The following is a 25,337-nucleotide window of genomic DNA, read 5'->3' as shown; positions in this document are numbered from 1 at the left end:
TAACATTCTACAGTACTGTATCTGTATTATGAAAGATTTTATGCTCAATAGTCTTGGGTTCAGAAACAAGTCTGTCTTCTCATCTGAAGCTATAGAGAGCTACTGGTAGGATTCAGAAAAAAAGTAGTCTTATATATACCTAAATATGTCAGATGATGGATTGATTACATGCCATGAAATTGTTGCCAACTCTTAGTGCCACATGTATAGATTTTCTGTGGAGTCCTTCATGCTCTCTGAACTTAGTCGTTTTCTTGCAGATGTTTCATTACCAAACCAGATAACATCATCAGTGCTAGTCACTGTTTTCTCCATGATGGCCTATCCCTAACCTAGTCCTTCAGCTCTTCCAATGTGCACTTGTGGCTACTGTAACTGTTTGTCATCCTCTTCTTCTCTTTCCTTCCACCTTTCCTAGCACCAGTGCCTTCCCTGAAGACCTACAGGAGGTCTTTGCATAATGTGTCTGAAGTAGGATAATTTGAGCCTGGCCATTTGTCAGGTAAGAACTCTTGGTTGATTCATTCGATGATCCATTAGTTTATTTTCTTGGCTATGAATGGTATTCTCAGAAGTCTCAAGCATCAATGCTTTTCCTACCTTGCTTCTTTAAAGTCCACATTTTGCTTCCATAGAGTTCCATGGCTTGCATGATTCTGACCTTTGTAGGTATAGACACATCGTGACAGGTGAATTTTTTTAGTAGGGCTTGCAGATCCTTTGTTTTTCCAGTTATCAGAGTAGTGTCACCAGCATAGTGCAGGTTATTGATGTTTCTTCCTCCAACGGTTCCTCCAAACCATGTTCATCTTCTAATCAACTTCCCTTAATATATATTCAGCATATAGGTTCAATAAATAGAAGGAGAGAATATAGTCTTGTCTCACACCTTTGCTAACCTTGAACCAGTCTGCTTTATCTTTTGGAAGACTTCCCTTGTTATGCCTTCTGTTTTCAATTTTATAGATGTTGTTGTAATATTGCTTCTTGTATCTTCTAACAATTCTCCAAAACTCTTTGTTAAATTCTTTTTGAAATTTTTAGCTTTCTTCCCTTTGGCTTTTTTTTTCTTGGCAATTTCCACCATTCGTTGGGATACCCATTTGGGGGGTTTTTTGGTTAATTTTTGGCAGATGTTTTTACCTTAACAACTTTTTAAAGCTCATTCCATAATTCGTCTGGTTCTCTATCAACACAATGCAGGATTTCAAAGTGATTCTAGATGTTATCCTTGAAAATGGTGGTTATATGTTCAAGATCATATTGTGGAAATTGACCTGCTTTCTACTTCTTTTTTTTAGCACACCATGGAACTTGAACATGAGCAATTTTTCATCTGTTCCATAGTCAGCATCTGGCCATGCCTTTAATACTATAATTGAGCTTCTCCACCTCATCTTAGCAATAATATAGTCAATATGATTTCTGTATACTCCATCTGGTGATGCCCATACATAAAGGCATCATTTTGGTCGCTTGAAGAGTGTTAGCCAATAAGAAATCATTGGAGTGGCAGAAATTGATATGTCGGTTCCTTGCTTCATTTCGTACAAGCCAATTACATTTTCCACCCTCATGTTTCCAATTTTGGTATTCCAGTCTCCAATCAAAAGCAGTTCATCTTCCATGTTCTATCAATTTCAAATGTAACTTGAAACCAACAACCTTCTCTTCTTCTGCATCAGTGGTTGGAACATAAACCTGAATGATCTATCATATTAAAGATGTGTCCATGAAATATAATCAATATTATTTGGGTATTAGATTACAACTTGCATTGTAGCAAGTACTCTTCTTGATATAGTTTTCCTAATTATAAAAGCAACACCATTCCTTCTTTGTTTTTCATGTTGTGAGTAATAAATAGTGTAATCTTCTGATCCCACTGCATCTCAACTTGCTGATGCCTAACATATCAATTTGCAGTCATTTCATCTTTCACTGTGTTAACCTTTCCAGTGTTCATGCTTCTTACGCTCCATATTTCTACCATAATCCTATCTTTGCAGCTTTGAATTTTCTTTTTCTGTATGGCAACATCACCAACTAGACCCACAAAGGCTTTTATTTAGTTACAACATAAACATCATTTGTACTCTGATAGATTCCCCAGCTCTTCCTCAGTAGCATGTTGAGTATCATCTGACCTGAAGGGCCCATCATCCAACACTATAACATCAATCATTTTATATTTTTGACTAATGTGGTTTTCTTGGTAAAAAAATACAGAGTGTCTAACCATTGCCTTCTGCCATACAGTATGAATTGATTGTTGTGATTACTAAATGATCATCTGCCTCTGGCATCTTCCTATATCACTGTTTCCCATTATAGATGGCTGTTTGCTCTGCTCAGCAGCTGGGAGGAACACACTTGAGTGATCCTGCTGGAATATTCCCTTGGCATCCTCTCTTGATGTTCATTGCTCAACTCTCTCAGGGACACCCCCTCCCCCACCCTCATGAGGCAGCACCTCAGGATTTAGGGAAGGGAGGGTGAATATGTCAAACAACTATCGAATCTATTGAACTAAAAGTAAAGATTCTAATTTGATCCAATTATAGTTTTCAAAAGTGATTGATACTGACCTTATTGCTTCCATACAATAAAAATATGAAGCACAGCTTTAGAATATGGAAAGTTGTAACAAAGTTATCTACACTGGCTTGAAGTAAGCCTCCTGCAAGGACCAAAGGCTGAATCTGGAAACAATGTTTTGCAAAATTCTGTTCTAGGAGAGGAGAGGAGAAGAAAAGAGGAGAGGAGAGAGGAGAAGGAGAGGAGAAGAAAGGAGAGGAGAGGAGAAGAGAAGAGAAGAGGAGAGAGGAGAAGGAGAGGAGAGGAGAAGAAAGGAGAGGAGGAGAGAAGGAGAGGCGAGGCGAGGCTAACGAAGTAAAACAATTGAATAGAGTTTATATGAATTACCATATGTAAAGGTCTCCAATATCTGAAGCTAGTCAGAATTTCCATATAAATTATTCATTAGGTACTAGAAAATTATATTCCAACTTCATCCTTAAGTAGAAAAAGTTCTGATATAGGTATTAGGATTTGGCTTCACCTGTTCTACCAGTATCTTCCAAGAATTTTGAGCTCAAAGTCTTTATTATTCATATAATCAGGTACAAACACTTTTTATTTTTACGCCTTGGAACTATATTGGAATACAGCTCCCATAAATGCAATCAGCATGGTCCAGCTAACTGGGGATTATGGGAGGTATACCCAATACATCCAGAGAGAGCATCTGCCATGTTGTCTCTACAAACGTGTCTTATAGTAGAACATGCTGTAGGTCAAATTAGAAGCAATTAGAACATGGAGAATCAATACTTTAAAATAATGGTGTGTAGTGTACATATCCTCTAATTTTCCCCATCACAGATAAAGCCTTGGGAAGTATTCGGGTGCTAATTAATTTTAAGAAACAACAGTCATATAGACTGAACTATAATTTCCAAAGGTCACTAAGAAATATGATCAAAACATGAATCGTGCAGGAACAGCAAAACGAGAAAGAAAACTTTAAACTCTAGAAATAAAAACTTTTGAAATACTATTTGTATTCATTTATAGAAAAGACCATTGAGAGGAGTGAATCTAAGAGCTGTAATACACTGAGATTCAAGGAAAAGGTGAAAGGGGAAGATAAGCGACTTTGAAGAAAAATTGGTACTACTTTCTCCTCCCTGTTAATGCTTGCCCCTGAAGCTTCTACTTCCCTTTATTGACTTGCCCACTTCACATGAGCCTGATCGTAGAAGTCCTATGATAAGGAAAATTGATAAGCTCCAAATAAAGGTCAACAGTCCTCAAAGGAAAAATTGTTGCAATTGAGAATAACTATGCAGTTTAGAAACCATTGCTCTGGAAATATACAAATCCTCTGGCTTGAATTAAATAAAGAAGAAGGTTAATTCAGGCTAGCTGATCTGGATATCAAGTCTTATCAGTATTTTAAGTTAACATTGTTTTAAGTAAAAACACATTTACCCTTCACCAGCCTGTAGCTTGATCTGGATGTCTGCAGCCTGGCCATTTTTGATTAACAGAGTAAATGGCATTTTAAAGGCTTTAGTGATCCTTTAACCAAACTGTTAGGAAACAACTTTTGACTCTGGCAGGTTTGGCAGGCTTTGGACTGAAGGAGTCGAGACGATCTCCTAGGGGAAGCCTTCAGAAACCCAGAGCTCCCAAAGCTGCTGAAAAATGAGTGGTATAGCAGCATTTATGATGTCTGCAATTGTCTTGTAATTGTGTGCACATTATATCCAAGATTACTGCATGGTGCATCAGAGGGATTAAACAATGAAAAATTATGTCCCTGCAGAATCCCCTGGTGAGTAATCAGAATGGAGAGAGAGGGAGAGAGAGAGGAGGGGAGGGAGGGAGAATGCTGAGATTCACCTGGGCTCTAAGCTTGAGCATAACACAATTCTCTTTAAAAATAATTAATAAGCTATAAACATATGCCAAATTCTTAATATAAATGTCATGACCACGATTATATATGTATTTCCTCTTCTTCAGAGTGCTTTCAAGTTTCTTTGTGTTACAATACAATAGCAGAGTTGGAAGGGACCTTGGAGGTCTTCTAGTCCAACCCCCTGCCTAGGCAGGAAACCCTATACCATTCCAGACAAATGGCTATCCAACATCTTCTTAAAGACTTCCAGTGTTGGGGCATTCACAACTTCTGGGGGCAAGCTGTTCCACTGATTAATTGTTCTAACTGTCAGGAAATTTCTCCTCAGTTCTAAGTTGCTTCTCTCCTTGATTAGTTTCCACCTATTGCTTCTTGTTCTGCCCTCAGGTGCTTTGGAGAATAGTTTGACTCCCTCTTCTTTGTAGCAACCCCTGAGATATTGGAACACTGCTATCATGTCTCCCCCAGTCTTTCTCTTCATTAAACTAGACATACCCAGTTCCTGCAACCGTTCCTCATATGTTTTAGCCTCCAGTCCCCTAATCATTGTTGTTGCTCTTCTCTGCACTCTTTCTAGAGTCTCCACATCTTTTTTACATCGTGGTGACCAAAACTGAATGCAGTATTCCAAGTGTGGCCTTACCAAGGCATTATAAAGTGGTATTAACACTTCACGTGATCTTGATTCTATCCCTCTGTTTATGCAGCCTAGAACTGTGTTGGCTTTTTTGGCAGCTGCTGCACACGGCTGGCTCCTATTTAAATGGTTGTCCACTAGGACTCCAAGATCCCTCTCACAGTTACTACTATTGAACAAGGTACCACCTATACTGTACCTGTGTATTTCATTCTTCTTGCCTAAATGTAGAACCTTACTTTTTTCACCATTGAATTTTATTTTATTAGATGTTCTTGGCTTAGAACAGGAATTGTGTTCTCTTCCTTTCCGTCCTTCCCTTCCACTCCTTCTGCCACTTTCTCCTCAATATCTAAGCAGTCTTATGAATCATGAGACAGCAAAGCAACTGGTATCATTTCAGTGTCATCCGGACACCTAGGTTATTACAGTTTCAGGGATAAAAGACATGAGCAGGTTTGAAACCTGCCATGGAGCTGAGAAAGCTCAGGCTTAAAAGATCATACACAGTCCCAACTATCTAAAATTAAATATAAATTGATTTATAAAATCAGAATGCCAACCTCAATCAACATACAACGTAAAAACAATACCATAAAAGTATGCAAAATATAAAATCATATCAGAACTAAAATAATTTATTTTTGCTCATCACTGGGTTGAGATGCACATGCAGCTTTCAATTAATTCATCCATCCACTTTTGAATTGCCATCATTTTAGATGTAAGACTTTTGATTACAAAGTATAGCAAGAGCACCTAGACTTCACAGAGGGCTGTAAAGCTTCACAATGCTTTACAGCCCTCTCTAAGTGGTTTTCAGAATCAGCCTTTGCCCCCAACAATCTGGGTCCTCATTTTACCAACCTCGGGAGGATGGAAGGCTGAGTCAACCTTGAGCTGGTCAGAATTGAACTGCCGAAATGCTGGCAGTTGGCAGTCAGCAGAATTAGCCTGCAATGCTGCATTCTAACTACTGCACCATCCAGACTCTTATATTAAATATATAAACAAGAATACTCACCCGTTGTTGACCTGATTGTTGAGGTGATGTTAGAAGATGCCATTGAAGGGAGACATTCATCATCTTGAGAGTAACCAGCTTGAATGGCACGCAGGTAACTGTGACTTCTGGTTCGGAAGCAACCTGGCAAGCCAAGGGCATCCATGGCCTGAGCTTCAACTTCACTAAACACTGATTCACAAACAGATTCAAATTGCCCATTGACCTCTGCTTCACTCATCTAGATAAACAACAACATTGCATTTGGTGTGGATTTTTTTCCCCACTGGCTTTGCAGAAATGCATTAAGCTTCAATACACTATCAGAGCTCAAAAAGACTTTATTTCAATATAATTAATGCAACAACCCCATTTACCCCCTCCACTCCCTCCTCAAGATTGTTTATAATGCAGCAGTAGACATCAACCTAATTGAAATTAGCTTTCCTTTGCTATAATCTGAGAGCTAAATAGACTATCTTTTAATTTCGGTGTTAGCCTGAAAGAACATTTTCAGACATTGGTTTTTAATTGCATTACATTACATTACATTAAATTAAACAAGCAGGAAGAACGTCCTAAAGCTGAGGCATTCTAATTGTTGTCTTAATTTTTGTTCACCTATATTCCCTTTGCCGCTATATTGCTTTTCTCAAGGAACCATCCTGAAAATAAACCAGAAATATAACTAAAATACCCCTTTCTCAAATCTTAAATGAGTAAACAGTTTTAGGAAAAATGACAAAATAATTCCTCAACTCTTCATATTTATAAGTTACAGCAACAAGTTACCATTCTTGTGACAACACAGCAGTGAGTTCTGGTTCATGGGCTTGCTTCATTTAGTTTGCCCTTCCTTCCTTTAGTTCATTGTGTGAACTAGGAAAGCTGAATAGGCTAAGTCCCCAAACAGGCCACTAATTTGTTCAAACTATAATTAGTTAGCTAACTCTGACCTGGAACCAATTTGATCTTTGTGTGGTTGGGCTAATCATTTCCTCAAATTTGGATATAATAGGAAATTATTCTGTATTTTAAACTACACAGTGAGATTTTATTCCTTGGTACAGAAGAGATAAGGGACAACGATGACTAAGTGAAGTTTCCCCAGACCATAAATGGAAAATGACCAGGAAAGTATGTATTCCAGCTGTCATTTCTTTCAGATAGTTCAATGGTCAATCCAATAAATGCGGTTTATTCTGTACCTTACAGGTGTAAATGGGAGTGAAACTCAAATATATCTAAGGAGCAACGTTAGACATCAGCAAAGCTGACCATCATGGAGAACCATCTGATGGAGCCAGACTTTTCTAGAAATGAATTTAAAATAAGCCCCTTTTAAGAGTTCGGATTGAATTGCATCCTACTTCTTGGAGAGCAGTACATGTTACAACATCAGATGCAAAGTGCAAAAGGAGGAACTACAAGAAGTAAGAATTAGTACAACAGAAATTCCTCCCATGCCATGTAGGTTCTCTCTTGGTACTGCATTTAACGATGTCAGTAAGGTCAGGTAGGGAGAAATATGAGGAGAACCAAAGCATACTGCTTTTCTATTATTATTATTACTACTACTACTATACGATTGTATCACAGCGGCCAGTTGATTCGCCGGATTTGGCATTGATTACTAGTCGGGCCCCACCCAGGGGCCTAGGACGTCGTAACGTATTTTCGTAATATACATGCAGATCCAAGCAGTGCAGCTTTTTGCATTTGACTGATGGTGATTTTGTCAAGTTTTAACTGTTTTAAATGTAATTCCAGTGCTTTTGGAATAGCACCCAGTGTGCCGATTACCACTGGAATTACCACTGCTGGTTTGTGCCATAATCGTTGGATTTCAATTTTTAAGTCCTGGTATTTCGTGACTTTTTCATGTTCCTTCTCCTCAACCCTGCTATCACCTGGTATTGCGATGTCTATGATTGTAACTTTCTTTTTCTCAACCAGTGTGATGTCTGGTGTATTATGCGCCAGTATTTTATCCGTTTGCATGCGAAAATCCCACAAGATCTTGACCATCTGACCCTCGACGACTTTTTCAGGCTTATGTTCCCACCAGTTTGTTGCTGTTTTAATGTTATAATTTTTGCACAAATTCCAGTGGATCATTTGTGCCACTGAATTGTGCCGCATTTTATAGTCAGTCTGCGCGATTTTTTTACAGCAGCTGAGTATGTGGTCAACAGTTTCATCAGCCTCTTTGCAAAGTCTACATTTGGCATCATCAGAGGATTTTTCGATTTTGGTCTTAATGGCATTTGTGCGGATAGCTTGTTCTTGCGCAGCCAGGATTAGTGACTCTGTTTCTTTCTTTAATGTACCTGCTGTTAACCATAACCAAGTTTTTTCACTGTCCACTTTATCTTTTATTTTTTCCAGAAATTGGCCATGCAATGCTTTGTTCTGCCAACTCTCCATTCTTAATGTTATCACATCTTTTTTGTATTCTTGTTTCGTCTGTTGGGCCTTCAATAGATTTTTGTTCTTTACTTCGATTAATAGATGTTCTTGACTTTCTTTTAAATAATCAGCCAGTGCATGTTTTTCTTCTTCAACTATTTGCTTCACTTGTAATAATCCTCTGCCACCTGATTTCCGGGGTAGGTATAGTCTATCAATATCACCACGTGGATGTAAACTGTAGTGCATTGTCATTAGTTTCCTGGTTTTTCGGTCTAAAATGTCCAAATCAGCTTGTGTCCAGTTAACTATACCAGCTGTGTATCTTATAACTGGTATTGCCCAGGTGTTTATGGCCTTGATTGTATTTCCACCATTCAATTTAGATTTCAAAATTTTCCTAACTCTGTTGGTGTACTCTCCCCTGACAAAGTTTTTACTTCTCCATGCTTGATGTTATCCAACTGCAGAATGCGTAAGTATTTGTAGGCTTCATTTTCGTTGCATTTAATTAGTTGGCCATTGGGCATTTCAATTCCCTCACATGCAGTGATTTTGCCCCTTTTTATGGATACAGTGGCACATTTTTCCATGCCAAACTTCATTGAAATATTGGTGCTGAACACTCGGACTGTGTTTGTCAATGATTGGATTTCTATTTCTGACTTTCCATAGAGTTTCAAATCATCCATATATAATAAATGCGAAATTTTTTCGGCTTCTTTGGCTGTTTGGTAGCCTAATTTCATTTTTTTTAAGATTACTGATAGTGGGATCATCGCGATGATGAAGAGAAGAGGTGAAAGTGAATCACCCTGGAAAATTCCTCGCTTGATATTAACCATTCCGTAGTTCTCATTCCCTACTGCCAACTCGGTTCTCCATTGTTTCATCACCTTTTCAGTAAAGGATGTAATATTTTTGCTAATGCCAGTTGTTTTTAAGCATTTTATGATCCAACTATGTGGCAATGAGTCAAATGCCTTTTTGTAATCAATCCAGACCATATTCAAGTTCGTTTTTCTGTTCTTACAATTTTCTAATATCATTTTATCAATTAGGAGCTGATCTTTTGTGCCCCTGCTCCTTCTTTTGTTGCCTTTCTGCTCTACTGGCAAGATGTTGTTTGTTTCCAAATAATCCATAATGTTATCTGCAATAATGCCTGTGAGTAATTTGAAGGTTGTTGGCAAGCATGTTATTGGTCTGTAGTTTTCAGGTATTGTTCCTTTAGTTGCATCTTTCTGAATCAAGTATGTTTTTCCAGTTGTCAACCATTCATCAATTTGGCCATTTTGTAAAATCTCATTCAGTTGCCTGGCCAATATTGCATGTAAACTGGTCAGATATTTGAGCCAGAAACCATGTAATTGGTCCTTTCCAGGTGATGTCCAATTCTTTACTTTTTTTACTCGATTTTTGACCATCTCAGTTGTTATTTCTAATACTTGCATTTGTTTGTTGCCAATGCTTTTCTCAAAGTCATGTATCCATTTTGCTTCCTTATTGTAGTCCTTTGCATTTTCCCACAATTCTTTCCAGAATTCAACTGTGGCCTGCTTTTCTGGTTTTTGACTTTTGGTGTCATCATTCACATTAAGACTTTGATAAAAACGCCGTTGGTCTGATCGAAATTGCTGATTTTGTTTATACTGGATGATTCGTGCCTCATATCTTTCAATTTTCCTAGCTGTTGCTGTTATCTGCTGTTTTACAATCTCTACAGCTTCATTGATGTTTCTTGTATCCAATCTATACCTTCTGATTAGCTGATCTATAATTTTGTTGTTTCTAAGTCGTTGCTCACGCATGTTCTTCAAATTGCTAGCATCTGCCCTTAATTTTTTGACTTTTTGTTCCAATCGGATTTCCCACTTTGGCTTTGATGCTTTTTCTGTTGTGTAACTAGGTGCTTTGATTTTAATGCCTAGTTCATTAGTGACTATTGCGGCTGCGCTGTACATTAACTGGTTCGTTTCCAAGATGGATCCCGATTCAATTGTTGAAAGCACTGCATTAACCATTTTCATGATAGGGGCCAAAATTTTCTTAGGCACAGTTTTTAATGATGGTAAACGTTGCCGTTCCTTATTAAGCAGAAAATGCTCCATGATCTTGTCCTTCAATTCTTTTTGTTTCTGAGTTAGTTCATCAGTTGGTTCAGTGATAACTGGTTCTGGTGATAGTGTTGTTATTTTCTCCCCGACAGCTTCTTCTGGGAGTTCTACTACAATGCCTTTAGGTGTGTCTTGATCTATTATTATTATTATTATTATTATTATTATTATTATTATTATTATTATTATTATTATTATTATTATTATTATTATTATTATTATTATTATTATATATTTCAAGAAATGCCTCTTTCAGGGAAATCCTAGACCAGGGCAGGGCACTTGTGATAACCTAGATATTTTGAGCAACATTTCCATCAAATAGGACTGCTGGATGTAAAATTGAGCAACATCTAAATAGATTTGAATCTCCCACTTCTTTTCCTGACCATAGCCCAAATGGCAGCTATGCCCATCAGCAGTTCTAGCTGCTGACACTTTGCTCCTCACCCCAGTAATATTGCTAGAACAATGCCAATATGGAGAACGAGGGATACCAAACATGTATTGTATTGTTAATTAAATAATTTCAGTGAGGTGTGTCTATCCCCACAGAATATGTACATAGTCATGCTCCATAAGGACACCTCCACAATGAATTTGGTCTGAAAAAAAATATTTTCAGTGCTTGCAATTATTATTTCAATTCTCCCATAGGGACTCAGGCGGCATAAAAATTTGATAAATAAATAAATTCTAATCGTATTAAAGGCACTCTGGAAAGACAAACATTCTTATTTTGAATTGTTTGATATAAACAAAGAAAGATTTATTAAGGAAGAAAGATGGACTTGCACAATTATAAGTAAAGAGGAATGCCTTATTTCCTTATTTGCAAACCCAATTTGCTAGCAGAAAGGATCTTTGTTTTCTGTTGAAGGGGAGAGCAAAAATGGCATAATACCCTTTCCTGCATTATAGATGCATGTTTTATTACAGAGGTACAAAGAATGCATAAGATGGAGAACATCTGAGGAAGGTTTCTATCAAACCTGCATTAGCCTCAGCTTGTATTTTCCTTTGGTCTTCTGCAGAAATGGTAGAAGATATACCTAGCAAATTCCAAATGCCATGTGAAGATAGCATTTCTCTTGTCATACCAGAGGGTATTGGGAACGGCCTTGAAGCACAGGAGGAAGAGTCGCTACCAAGGCAATAGTCAGATACGTACGGCTTGAGCAGTGGCTAAGAAAATACCTTGAGAAAACCTCTCAGACAAACCCGTGTCTAGTTCTCATGAAGACACAGTGAGGGAGGGGAAACTACATTCAGACTTGCAAGATTCTATTACTATAGTTGTTACAATCAAAGTAGTCCTGATCTATAGGGTCTTGGTTTCCTAATCTGGTCTACATTGTAGATCCGACACTAGCCTTGTTTTTAAAACAGAACCATGACCAAGTGGGGAATGTAGATTATAGCCAGTGGGAGTGGCTATAATTGAAATATTATAGAAAATGAATGATCAGGCTGTTCTTCCTTTTCCTCTGATATTTAATAATACCAAATTGTTCTGAGGTCATATAACTCAAGAGCACTTGTGATTCATCAATCGATTTCTGCTCCAATTTCTTATGACTCTGTCTTACAAAGTACAATCAAAGCATCAAAATAAGAGCAAAAGAGAACCTAGAGAAAATAAGTAAAAAAAAACCTGAAACATCCCAGTCTATCTTACCTACATCCTGGGGGGAAATGGCCAGGTTTCAAGAGCTTCTTTAAACAGGGCCAGGATGGGGGTGAACAAATCTTGGATAAATCTTGGATAAATAAATGGAGGGCAGAAGGAAGTAGTCCCTCTATGCAGCATAAGATTTTAGAACGGTGCTGGCTACATTTTCTGTTTAGCCTTGCAAAAGAAAGGAGGAAGAGGTGATGCTGGATTGCCAGCAGCCAGTCCGCTCTGTTATTTTATGGCTCTGCAAACCAGCTCTGAATATATTTGCAGCAATGAAAACTATAATCTCTATACCATCAGTAGCTGCTGGGACTCTTGTACAAGAGTGGCATAAGGTTAGTAAGAATCCTTCTCTGCCATGCTGCTCAGATTTTCCTAACTATATCTATTTCAACTATTAAGCCTGCTACAGTAATGGTGGGCGATCACAACTGGACCTGTTGGAATTCACTGCTGGAATTCAGCTATAACAGCTCCTAAGAAAGTGATTGAATGAATTGAAAAATATTTTTAAAAGGTAAAAGATAGAGGTTTCTCCTGTCCAGTTATGTCTGTCTGCAGGGGGGCGGTGGTCATCTCCGTTTCTTAACCAAGGGAGCCAACATTGTCCAAAGATCTTTCTGAGATCAACTGGCCAGCATGACTATAAGCCAAGGCAAACAGACTGCTGTTACTTTCCCACTGAAGTGGTACCTATTTATCTACTCGCGTTTGCATGCTTTAGAACTCTAGGTTGGTAGGAGCTGGGGCAAGAATTGGAACTCACTCAGTTATGTGTACCTGGATCTCGAACTGATAACCTTCTGGTCAACAGCCCAGTGTCTTAACCACTAGGCCAACACGCCCCCTGAAAAAAAGGAAAATTCTTGCTCCGATTTACTTTTTGTACCTAAATATGAAAGGGATACCAAAACCACATGCATAAAAAGTTAACATTAAGTGGCTTTGGATTGCAGAGACCTGTCCTATAGAACACGATTCTCTTGAAAGCCAAACAAGGACTGGAGGAATATGGCTGGCATCCCTGGATGAGAAAGATCTTTCTAATGCCTTATGGATCTAGGAACAAAGTCAATGGATGTGGTTTATGCCTGCAAAGGTATGATGAATCCACTTTAATGTGTGGTTTCCTTTAAAAAGTGAAAAATTACACCATTGAAACTATATGGATTATTTCCAAAAATTATCTACCCAATATTGGGGTAGATTTTAGACAACATGGTTGCAAAACTGGGGCCCAGAGGCCTATCATTCCCTTTAAGTTTCCAATTCAGCTTTTTCTTATAGTTAACAAAAAAAACCCTGTTTATTTATTTGTGACTTTGTAGAAATAAGTGCAGGTATCAATGAGTGCAATCTAATTATTTATACTTATAATATATTGCAATAATATATTACTATTAGTGCAATGCAAGCACTGACTTAAGGATGTATTAACTCAGTGGGCTATTTTGCATATATAGTATCAAAGAACGAAAGTATTTGCCATACAATATACAATAAGGGAGCAGATAATTAGTATCTATGAATTACTTTTTCACTTATGAACTGTTCTTGTTAGATGTATGCGTAAAACCATTGAAAACTACTATTTACAAACTTCAGTGTGTAAGCAGCCCGAGACTCTTCTGGTTTCCATTACAAAATCTTATTAAATTGCACATAAACAAAGCTTTCAGTTTAGGAAAATAACCAGTAGAAATTATTGATTATAAGCCAGGGATACATGGTCGAACTCCTGAATTTGTTCTTTAAAAAACCCTATAATTATTAATATTATTGTAAAACGCATAACAGGAAAAAGAATCCAACCTGGCTAACGCAGCTGGCCTGACTGAGTGTGCTTACTGCTCTCATATAGCTCTGATTCCTTGATCGAAACTTAGGGGAATTGTAGTTTGCCGAAGGATCCAGGGTATGGCCACCAGGCACTTCACTTGTAGCTTGCAGATAGCTCTGACTATTAAAGAAAGATAGAAACAAAGTTGGAAAAAACTATGACAGAAACATTCCTGAAAGAGCTGAAAAGTGTTCTATATAACGTATCTTAATAAAGAAAATAAATGATTTCTGCATAATGGGTATTTGTAGACATGGCATTGACAATTGTCCCAATGGAAAAAGAACATTTGACGGATTTGGCCTCTTTTGTTGCTAGGTAAAATTTTGGCCCTGTCAGTAATAACCATCTGGTCAAAATAGGACATGTATTAGATCAGCCCTACCTAAATTCTACTATAAACTCTAATAGCATAACAAGGACTTAAGAATTCTGAAACAGTCAGATCAGTGAAGCTCTTTTGAAACCTGCTGACATCTACGTCAGGGAATACTCAAACTTTAGGCTTAGAACAAATCTTCCCCAAAGCTTAACAGCCCCAAAGATCATTTCCCCTATGTGTTTTTTGAAGTACATAACATTCAGTTTATGTTAAATAATTCAACAATTCTGCAACAATAACCTATAACAGCAATAACTGATAATGGTATATATGGCCCCTTGCTGGTAATTCAAATTTATTCTGCAAGCCAGATAACACGAACAGCTCCCTCCAAAATATGATCTGCCAGTTAGGTCCTTCTTTCTTTATGCTTAGCATTTGAGATACTTGTTTTCTCTCGGCTTCGTATTATACTCCATTTCAAAAAGCGTTGATCATTTTGTGTGCAGTAGAGCCTCCGCTACATTGAAAACACTGTTTAATTTGTGCTCAGCCCTCTCATTCATTTGCAGTGGAATCCCCTGGGATGGTTGTGCTGCCCATTTCATTAAGAAAGATGTCTCAGGCCCAGGGCTGATGCTTACAGCAATCCCAAAGGATGGCTTCCTGTAAACTAATTTAAACAGCACATACTTTAAATCCAATATAGATTTGCTGTGCTTGAAAAGTTAACTTTTAACTTTTGCCACCCTTAATGGCTAGCATGTAACTCTGGCTTTAATGAACACATCTCTTGCATAATAGAAAAACAATATATTGAGAACATTTGCATCTGAAGCAGCATGTAAGTGAGTAAGCCAATAAGTAAATACATTCCCTACTAAATATTAGTATCGAACCTCGATACTAAATAATTCTAGGAAATAATTACGTAAATGTACCAGTATTTATTAGGAAATTGCCTGGTAATTATTATTCTTAATTTCATAAAAAATGTAGAGGGCCCAGTTCACACAGAAACTTACCAGTAAAAATAGCAAACTTAGCAAAAGCTAATTGGAGAACAAAAGAGTAAAAGACCCCTCCTAAGGTCTAATAATCTTTTAGAGGGCATTCTTGTCAATGGAAGAATTAAGTGTCAAAATACTTCTGGCTTTCCTGCTGACATCCATCTGACCTAAAACTGTTAAACTTTTGCAGTACTTCTTATTGCATTTTTTGAATGTCAGCAGTCAGTGTAAAAGACCTTTTCCTTTGAATGGTATATACTAAACATGTTCAGTTAAAAATGCCTTTAGACACCTAGAAAATTTTAAAGAACATTGGGAAAAAGAAAAATACTTAAGTAACACATACAACCAAATGACAACTACAACAAATGGTTTTATAACTTTCTACTCTTTTATTTAATCCTAGCATTTCCATGTTTAATTCATTACTAAAGCATATGATGTGTGCTGCAAATATTTATGGAAAATGTCTCTGAAATTCAATATATTATACTTAAAACAACTTTCAGGACTGAAATAAATTTGCCTGGATCTAATGAAAAGTTGAACCCTATTAAAATCATACATTCCCTTCGGCATATAATAGGAATAAGAATGAAAGAGAAACTAATGGCGTATCGCTGAATTCTATATTGAATGGAATTTGGTAGAAAAAAAAATAGCAATCTCCTGTTAAATATGTCAGAGAAACAAATTACCAAATCTGGCATTGAAACATACCACATGCTAGTCATGTAAAGTGAGAGCTGCAATACGTTTACCAAGGCAACATGTCTTGATAAAATTATTTATTTTTATAATGTACACTTAACACCTATTGTAGTGCTACCGCTAATGCATGCTGAATTAAACATTACTATGAATTATTCAAATAAAATTAAATTGTCTCAGTTTATCCTAACATTATTAATGTTAGCTTAGATTATACTCTCATTATATCCATTCATTTGGTAGGTTGGCAAAAACTTGAATAGTAAATAAGTCTTCTTTGGGCTTAAATTCGCAACATAAATAAAGTGCAATCTGATCTACTCAAGATAAGATACAGGAGTTAGTGGACTGTTGCAATATGCATAGAACTATATGAAAACGTAAATAGGAAAGATGCTTTACTGGGAAAGGAAGCTACCAGGGAGTCACTTAGCATAGTACATAGTGAAGTGGTAAAAACAATAAACATAGAGCTTGGGTTTTATAAGAAAAAACTCTTGCCAGATACTTAAATGACTCTTACCTAAAGAAACACAAAGGATTTGGTAAATAATGTAATGTTTCCAGAAGGATAATGAAGGCTACAAACAGGACAATCAGCAAAGAACAGAGAAACTTGTTTAGAAGTCACCTATTGCAAAGGGATAAACAGTCACCCCTTTATGTCTAAAAGAGGGTGACATGATAGCAGTGTTCCAATACTGGAACGGGGTCAACCTATTCTCCAAAGCAATAGAAGGCAGGACAAGAAGCAATGGATGGAAACTAAGAGAAAAGCAACCTAGAACTAAGGAGAAATTTTCTGACAGTAAGAAAAATGAATCAGTAGAACGGCTTGCCTTCAGAAGTTGTGGGTATACTCCAATACTTTTAAGAAGTGACTGGAGAACCATTTGTCTAAAATGGTATAGGATCTCCTGCTTGAGTAGGGACTTGGACTAGAAGACCTCCAATTTCCCTTCCGTCTCTTTTATTATGTGGGTTGTAATAATATTTGGAGCAAAGGGCTCATTTTTATAAGAGGTGAATCAATATGGCTCCAGTAGTATAAGGATCATCAAAATCTTAGTCATTTATTCATTTATTTGGTCATTTACTTAGTCATTTCTTAGTCATCAAAGTACAATGATGCTAAATTGGAACATATGATTATGCACATCCTAACAATGATTTAAGCATGTTGCCATTAACTTCTGGGAACCAAATTAAGCTTTCATAAATGTTTCAATGCTAAAATTCAGCTTTCTTTGAAATGCTAATTGTTCTGCACACTAGAAAGAAGAAACGAGACATCTCAAGATACTGAAGCAAATGGTAGCATGAGAAGAAGGGATTTATATCTATTAAGTCCTGGGAGATATTTGGGACAAGCGAGGCTTAGCAAACATCATTTCTCAGGCTTTATTGCATTTGTATATAGGAGAGACAGATAGATAGGAGGAGCATCTGTAGAGCAGTGGTGTGGAATAGTCATGCTTTCTGACAAAAAACGATCTTGGAGTCTGAGTAAGTACACATGCCTGGGACATCAGTCCTATGATGTTCTCGGGACTGAGTTTGATTCTGTAAATCCTGATCACATGGATATGGTCCTCTGAACCGTGACTCTGGCTATCTGTTTGTTTGTTCCTACCATGCTCCTTCTAGGTGGTCAAGGCAACTCAAGAAATGGCCTGTGATTGGGTTGTGATTGAGCTTCTTGAAAAGAGTTCCTCTGGCCTTGAAGGAGAAAGTGGTATGATCCCTTTTCAAGAGGCCATCACTAGACCCTTTCATCCTGGATTTCCCTTTATAGTCGAAGGGAAAGTAGTTTAACAGCAGCTGCCAAAGGTTTTGGAGAAGATGGATTATCTGGATCCATTCCAAACAGATCTTGGGCCAGGATACAATATCAAAATAGCATTGTTAATTACCTTTGATGGAGCTGGGATGGAGATGATGCATCCAACATTGTGTTTATTGATCTCAATATTTTCCAATACCATCAACTATGGTATCCTTGTAGACTTGATGCAGAGCTCAGGAGTTGCGGGTATTGTGCTAAATGTTTGGCCTTCTTCTCCTGATTGGTTCTGATCAGTGTTGCTAAGGATGGAGATGAAGTAAAACCTACAGTCCTCCATTGGAGGGGGGGTAGTATCTCAGAACTAGACTTTCTCACTCCTCTTGTTTAACAACTACATCCAACTACTAGGTGAGATCTGTCAATTTGGGGTCCAGTTGATGATACTCAATTGTATAAAACTTCAGACTGTGCACGTGAACCTATCAATGCACTAATGTGATGTCCGAAGGCTATTTGGATAAGGATGGAGAAAAACAGAATCAGGCTTAAACCTGAGATTGGAAGGGATTGCACTTCCCTATTTTAGACTAGTTTATAATTTAAGGGTTCTCCTGAATCTGTAATTATTTCTTGAAGAGTAAATTGCAGCTTGGCTAGGAAGGCTTTTGCACAGGCCTCCTCATATGCAGTTGTGCCTTTTCTGCAGCTTGGAGGTTCTTCAGAAGGTCACTCACACCCCAGTCACCTCATAACTGGACTATTGCAATGTGATCCACATGGGGTTATCCTTGAAGATCAAACGGGAGCTACAACAGGGGCCAAAAGCAGAGGTGCAGATAGTAATGGATGTTTCTTACTACAGGACAATTGGACAGAATAGTACGTTCTAGAGGGTTTTTAAAAAATGAAATATTATCATACTGTAGGACAGAGGAGGTATACTTTCTCTGCTGATGCTGCCACCCTCTGGAATAGCAACCCCCTTAGAGATACATATGGTTCTCACCCTTTAAATGTTTTTTAGGTCTGTGAAGATTTGACTCTGTTGCCAGGCCTGGGGTTAAAGTACTTGTGAAGACACTGGTGATTTTTGGTTATTTTTAGGTTTGGGTGATGATGTTTTTATATTATGTACAATATTCTTTTAAAATTATAAGCTGCTCAGAATATTTTGGAGTTGGATAGCCTTGAAATCGAATGTATAAATGAATGAATGAATGAATAGAGAATAAGCTCTGTTTTAACCTAAAGAGCCTAGAATATTAGTATTCAAACACATACATGTGCCACTGCTAAACTGAATTCTGGGGAATACTAAGGAGCATCTTTCAGAAAAAAACATACCAAAAAGATAAAGGTGAAAATTAGGGATGTGCAGCACTTTAGAGGAAATGCCAGAAATGTGCTTCCAGGGGCTCTGGCATGTATGTTGCATTTATTGACAACACTTTAAAGAAGCCACTTATATATAAATAGAACATTGTGAAGTAGAAAATTACTAACATTTGTTTTCAGAGAGGAAAGTAAATGAGATAAATTTTAAAAAGAAATTAAAAGTTAAATAAAATTTGAGTTTAGTTTAGAAGTGCTTTCTATAATCTTTGAGTTTTCTCAAATATACAATAATAAACGCTCTGTTGGAATATGTGCTGCAGTTTGGAAAGATACTACCAAATCTAAGTGGTTACCAGCACAGTTAACGAGCCTTATCATGGAAGTTATAACTGAAAAGAAAGTTTTCTCAGCAAAGGATGACAATAAAAAGGAAGCACACCTGCACAAAAGAAATATATGCATTTAGAACAAATCTTGCTAAAGAAGAGCTTTTGCAAAGATAAATCCTATTCTCACTAACCTTTAAGAGTTCTTTGTCAGTGTCAACAAGCATGTAGATAGGGATGATCCAGAAGATATAGCTTACTTGAACTTTCAATAGGCTTTGACAAAACCCCTCACCAAAGACTCCTGAGCAAAGTTAGCAGTCATGTGATAAGAAGCTCTCTTATGGATCGGTAACTGGTTAAAGAACAAAAAGCAGAGAGTAGGAATAAATGGATGTTTCTCTCAATCTGAGATGCAAAGATCAATATTGGGATTAGTGCTGTTGATGTTTTTCATACATGATCTGGAGTCAGAAGTGAGCACTGAGATGACCAAGTTGCTAAATTATTCAGGGTGGTTGGAATAAAAAAAGGAACAATAATGAATTCCAAGTGGACATATTCAAACAGAGAGAACAGATATTAAGAAGATGAGTCAGGATAATGCATATGGGGACAAAATATTCTACCTCCACCTACAGGCTGATGGGATCGGGGATGATAATGGACTGACTAAAATAGAATTGTAGAGTTGTCATGGAAAGCTTAATGAGAATACCAGCCCATCTGTATCATTATGATGAAGCCCAATATCTTGATGTGACTTTTAGGAAAGAAACTGAAAATAAAACTGCCAATCTTGTAATGCATTGTGATTCCATGATATTTTGTGCCTTTTCATTCAGAAAATACAATTCAGTGGGGTGGATATGATAAGAGATGTATAAAATTACCCATCATATGGACAAAACACAATTAGAATTCTTTTTTCCTCCTCCTCTGATAACTAGACTCATCAATGAAACTGAGTGATGGAAGAGATATAAAAAGGGAGCATTTATTTAATTAGCACATAGTTAAATAAAAATTTTTACTGCTCTTATTACCACCAACTATTATGTTATCAAATGGGATTAGGCTACCAATCATTAACAGACTTAATGGCTATATATTAAAAGCATTATGTCTCTCAATACCACCTGCATAGGCATATGAGAGTCACTGCAGTAACCTGATTAAGATAGGAATATTACAGTCAACTTTCTGCCATGGAAACTCATTGGAAGATTTTAGGTGAGTCATTCTTAGGTCACCCTTCCTGACAGGGTAGTTGTTATGAGTATAAAATGAAGGAATAGTCCCAATTAAGATACCTTGAACTGATGGAGAAAAGGTAAGATATAAACTTTATATCTATGTCATCTCATCAACAACGATATCTTCATCATGAAGTTTCTTGCTAACATTGCAACAAGATATCAAACTTAACTAATCTTTCATTTTTATACTTCCTTATGTTTGTAATAGGACGTACTCTCAGGTCATTTGCATTCCCAGATGTACCAGGTTCAGCTTTAAGTGAATAAGCTATGTTAATATGATCAGAATCACTAGATTACTCTCTGGGAAACATTTGTACTATTGGAAGACGAAGGACGAATGATTTAGGCATTTAGAGCCATCTGATAGAAGGTGGGTTTCTGTTTAGATTCCAAGGTTCATCTCAAAAAGACAGATTAATTCTCAATTGACTTATGTTTTTTAAAAATATCTTTTATAGTTTAGAATATTCTTTTTATTCCAAATTAGTTCCATTAGTTTCATTAGTATCAAAGTATCAAATAACAGAGGCTGCTGCAGGTAGTCATCAGAAGTCAACACTTACTTGGAAGCGCACGCACAAAAAAGTGCAGTATGTAAATACAAGAACAAATGGAGAATTTTAAGAAATATAAACAATGATTTGCTTTTCTCTAATTACTAAATGCACTCATACGATCTTTTTTTTTAAAGCAATGCTATGAAAGCCCAAAAATTGGGAGTTCTCTGTTCTGCAAATCCAGATCTCTAAAATAATCATCAACATTTGATAAACCGATGAAACAATAGAGAATAAATTTGGCGGCTATGTTTGGATAATGCAGTTAAGATTGAATGTTAGGAATTGTAGAGAGCTGACACTAACTGTGGTTTAAAGGTCAATGCTAACCTCATGCTAACCTAATCTCACGGCTTTTTCCTCAATGTCTCTAAAAACATCTCGATCACTTTCAATATATTGTGTCCTATCTAGTTTATTCTGTTTATGCAAAATGTAAGTCAGTAGTAGACATTCCTCACTAAGACGGATTGCTAACCGTAACTACAGCATCTTATTTTAGCTTCTCTTTTCACCAAAAGCATCCTAAATTAAGATACATTCACACGCCGTTTTTTATATATAATATTCTCAAACTCTGTCTGGGGCTGTTTACGTGATTTTCAGAATTCGAATCATAGATTCCAACATCATAGCCTACCACAATATTTAAAATGAATCTGAAAACACGTTTGACTCTTTGTCAAGGGGAGGAAGAATAAGCAGAAATATTATCGAGTATTTCTGGGCTTCAGTTTACATTCATGCTTAACAGTGCTACAGCTGGCTTTTTGCTTCCCAAAGCCTTAGTATAGATGATATATTCTGAACATCTGTATCACTGAAAGCGAAGAATGTAAAATGTCTCTCTGCTGAAAGACAAATCCACTTTGGAAACTGCCCTTACCTGGAAAGCCAATCTAAAAGTGATGTTGTCAACCAACCAAGAAAAAGAGACTGACAACGCTATGAAGGAGCTTGCCAATTGGGACAGAAATAATTGGACAAGAAGCCTTTTGCTTCTTCAAGGAACAGCATGGAATGCAACTTCAAAGAGTCATTGTTGAGCAACCATTGTCAGAAAAAAAATGGATTTATGGATAACCAACCTAGCTGTCAAATACATTTGGGCTTGTTAAATACCATCTCCCTAAAACATCAAGCATTTCATAATAGAATTTTCCAAATGATGCACTACTGATTTGTGTTTTTAATGTCAACAGTAGATGAAGTATAGCTAGTTCTTTGGCTTCTGTTAATTAATAACATTTTTGTTCACATATTTGTAAGAGGACAATGTTGGGAACTTAATAAACAACAATGGAAAAGCTTATGGGCAACCCTGAAACATTTTATACATTTCTTAGAGGTTCCAGTACTTCCAGTAATTCCCTCAACACTGTCACACTATTCACTAGGGCTGCATTACTATCACTATTATCTTCTCATCATACCTATCACCCATCTCCTCCCACTTATGACTGCATGACTGTAACTTTGTTGCTTGTATTCTTACGATTTATATTGATATTGATAGTTTCCTGTTTGCTTATTTGTACCCTATGACTATCATTAAGTGTTGTACCTTATGATTCTTGACGGATGTATCTTTTCTTTTATGTACATTGAGAGCATATATACCAAAGATAAATTCCTTGTGTGTCCAATCACACTTGGCCAATAAAGAATTCTATTCTATTCTATTCTATTCTATTCTATTCTATTCTATTCTATTCTATTCTATTCTATTCCATTCCATTCCATTCCATTCCATTCCATTCCATTCCATTCCATTCCATTCCATTCTAAATCTGTTCTATGAATGTTATTCTAACAAATTCTTATACCCCAAATATAGAGATGGGATTTATTAGTTTTACAGCATCTATACTTGGAAAATCAAATAATTTAAAAAGAGGCACATTATTGTGGAAGGAGTCTTTAAATGGTATAATCTTCCCAAAAGTGTATCAAAGATGACCCTGCTTTCAGAATAAGGTACAAATAAATCTAATCAGTTTTCTCATGATTCTAATTTGATTTATATTTGGAAACAATGCATCCCAGAGTGAGAAAATACATCTTTTAAAAAAAATTAATAGACATAGGTCTTAATGTAAGATTAATATTTAAATTTTTTGCTGCTTCTTTTTTTAAAGGAATAAGATGGTTAATATTGGAGGTGAATTAACCATATTATTTATGTGGCAGGTGAACATTTTAAAAAAATTTATAGTCAGGGACTGTTGAGAGAGAGTAAAAAGAGATATTTAGGTGTTTTAATATGAAAACCTAGTTCGTAGCCTTGCCTTGATGTAAGAGACACTGTGTGTCTCATCAAGGTATATAAGGTAAGGCTTAGAGGTGGGTTCTGGCCAGCGTTACTGCTGCCTCGCTTGTGTGCATGCATGCGCAATTCAATAAAAATTGTTCTGCGCAGGGGCAGAACTCAAAAAAAAAAAAAAAAGATGGCGGTGGTGATGGCAGTGACAGCGGCGACTGGGGAATCGGTTTGGAGGCATGTCCAGCCTGGGTCACTGCCGGTTCTGCCACCCAGGCTGACATGCCACTGCCAGTTTGGCCGAACCAGGCTGAACCGGTAGGAACCCAGCTCTGGTAAGGCTGCCATAAAAGGGCTTTTGAGTCTATAAATGCTAATCAAGCTAGGAGAAACAAGGAGGGAAATTTTTTAAGGATTCACCTTCTCTTCATAAATATAATGGCAGTAGAACTAATATATGTCAAAGGATTTTATAGGCAGGGCTGAATTTCAAGCTCTGGAAGTAAATTTCTTCAATATCTCTTAGAATTTAATATCTAGGTTTCTTTAATATCTCTTAGAATTCAAATTTAGACTAAAGAAGGTACAGCCTCCTGATTTATATATTTAAATGCACCTGATTGTGTAAACATTAGCAATTTTGTCAACAAAATCAAATTAAAAAACACTTAAATTTTCCACTGGAATTTAAATGCCTTTCATATCATTGAACATGTGTAATTTTAGAAGCATGTTAAGAATGGAAAAATCACCTAGCTTGATGGACACACTTATAAGCACTTACTTACTGTTTGAAATATAGTTTCACTCCTTTTCTTGTTCTTTTTAATAGGTTCTCATTGGGAAAGTGATCTCAGAGGTTTAGCAATTATTTTAATTAATAATATTTCTTAAGGCCATGAGAGAATTGAGTTCCTATTCTCCTATCAAGCTACAGGATTGTAGAATCGGGATATCAACCTTCTATCTTGTATGGTTAATTCTATTTAATAATTATATTGTTACTGAATAGGTCTGAATAGATCTTCATGCTTGTAAAACACACAGCAGATTTTTTTAAATGAACTTTTACAAATCGGGCTTCCCTTTTGATTTTAAACATTCATAAAGCATTTGCTAGTTTAGTTTAGAAAGGAGGTCCACGGTTCCAGGAAGACTGTGCTTTGATGGAGCTTTTACCAGGGGTGGGTTCCGGCCAGCACTACTGCCAGTTTGCTGATGTTCGCGCTTGATGCACACTGCAACCGTATGTGCAGTGCAATAAATTGTTCTGCGCATGCTGAACCGGTCCAAACTGGAAGGAACCCACCACTAGCTTTTACTTGTATCTTTAAAAAAATGATGTGAAAATACACAGGTCACACTTGGGTGTACACTAATTCAGAAAGAACTGTTCTTAAAAAAAGACAAAAGATCATGCTATTTCCCTTGCCGTATCTATTTTACAACCATTGTGTGGCAGAGGTGATCTGTTTTCATCTACAAAGAAAGGGATAGGTGGAAAAATGTACATCACAAAGAAAAGCTGTTCACCTTAAGCATTTTCTAATTCATGTAAACTGTATTGGAACGATTTAATTCTTTCAAATTCATTCAAAACTACTTTGGGTTTGAATGTAAGAAAAATAAGCCATCTCTTTTCTGCACAGCCATGCTAT

General features: G+C 36.8%; 1 protein-coding gene across 1 annotated transcript in view; it reads right to left on the bottom strand.

Annotated features, from left to right (window-relative positions):
* DLGAP2 (DLG associated protein 2) overlaps window positions 1-25,337 on the bottom strand; it is a 195,721-nt gene that overhangs the window by 59,008 nt on the left and 111,376 nt on the right. The window contains exons 6-7 of the mRNA XM_081945749.1: window positions 14,083-14,230; window positions 6,088-6,307 (exon numbers count right to left, since the gene is read on the bottom strand). Coding sequence (XP_081801875.1) covers window positions 6,088-6,307; window positions 14,083-14,230 — 368 coding nt within the window. The remainder of the gene's footprint in view (window positions 1-6,087; window positions 6,308-14,082; window positions 14,231-25,337) is intronic.

This window comes from Natrix helvetica (assembly GCF_964273705.1).
Source record: "Natrix helvetica genome assembly, chromosome: 2".
Taxonomy (NCBI): domain Eukaryota; kingdom Metazoa; phylum Chordata; class Lepidosauria; order Squamata; family Natricidae; genus Natrix; species Natrix helvetica.
The sequence above is the reverse complement of the archived record's forward strand: the minus strand, read 5'-3'. Positions and strand labels throughout refer to the sequence as shown.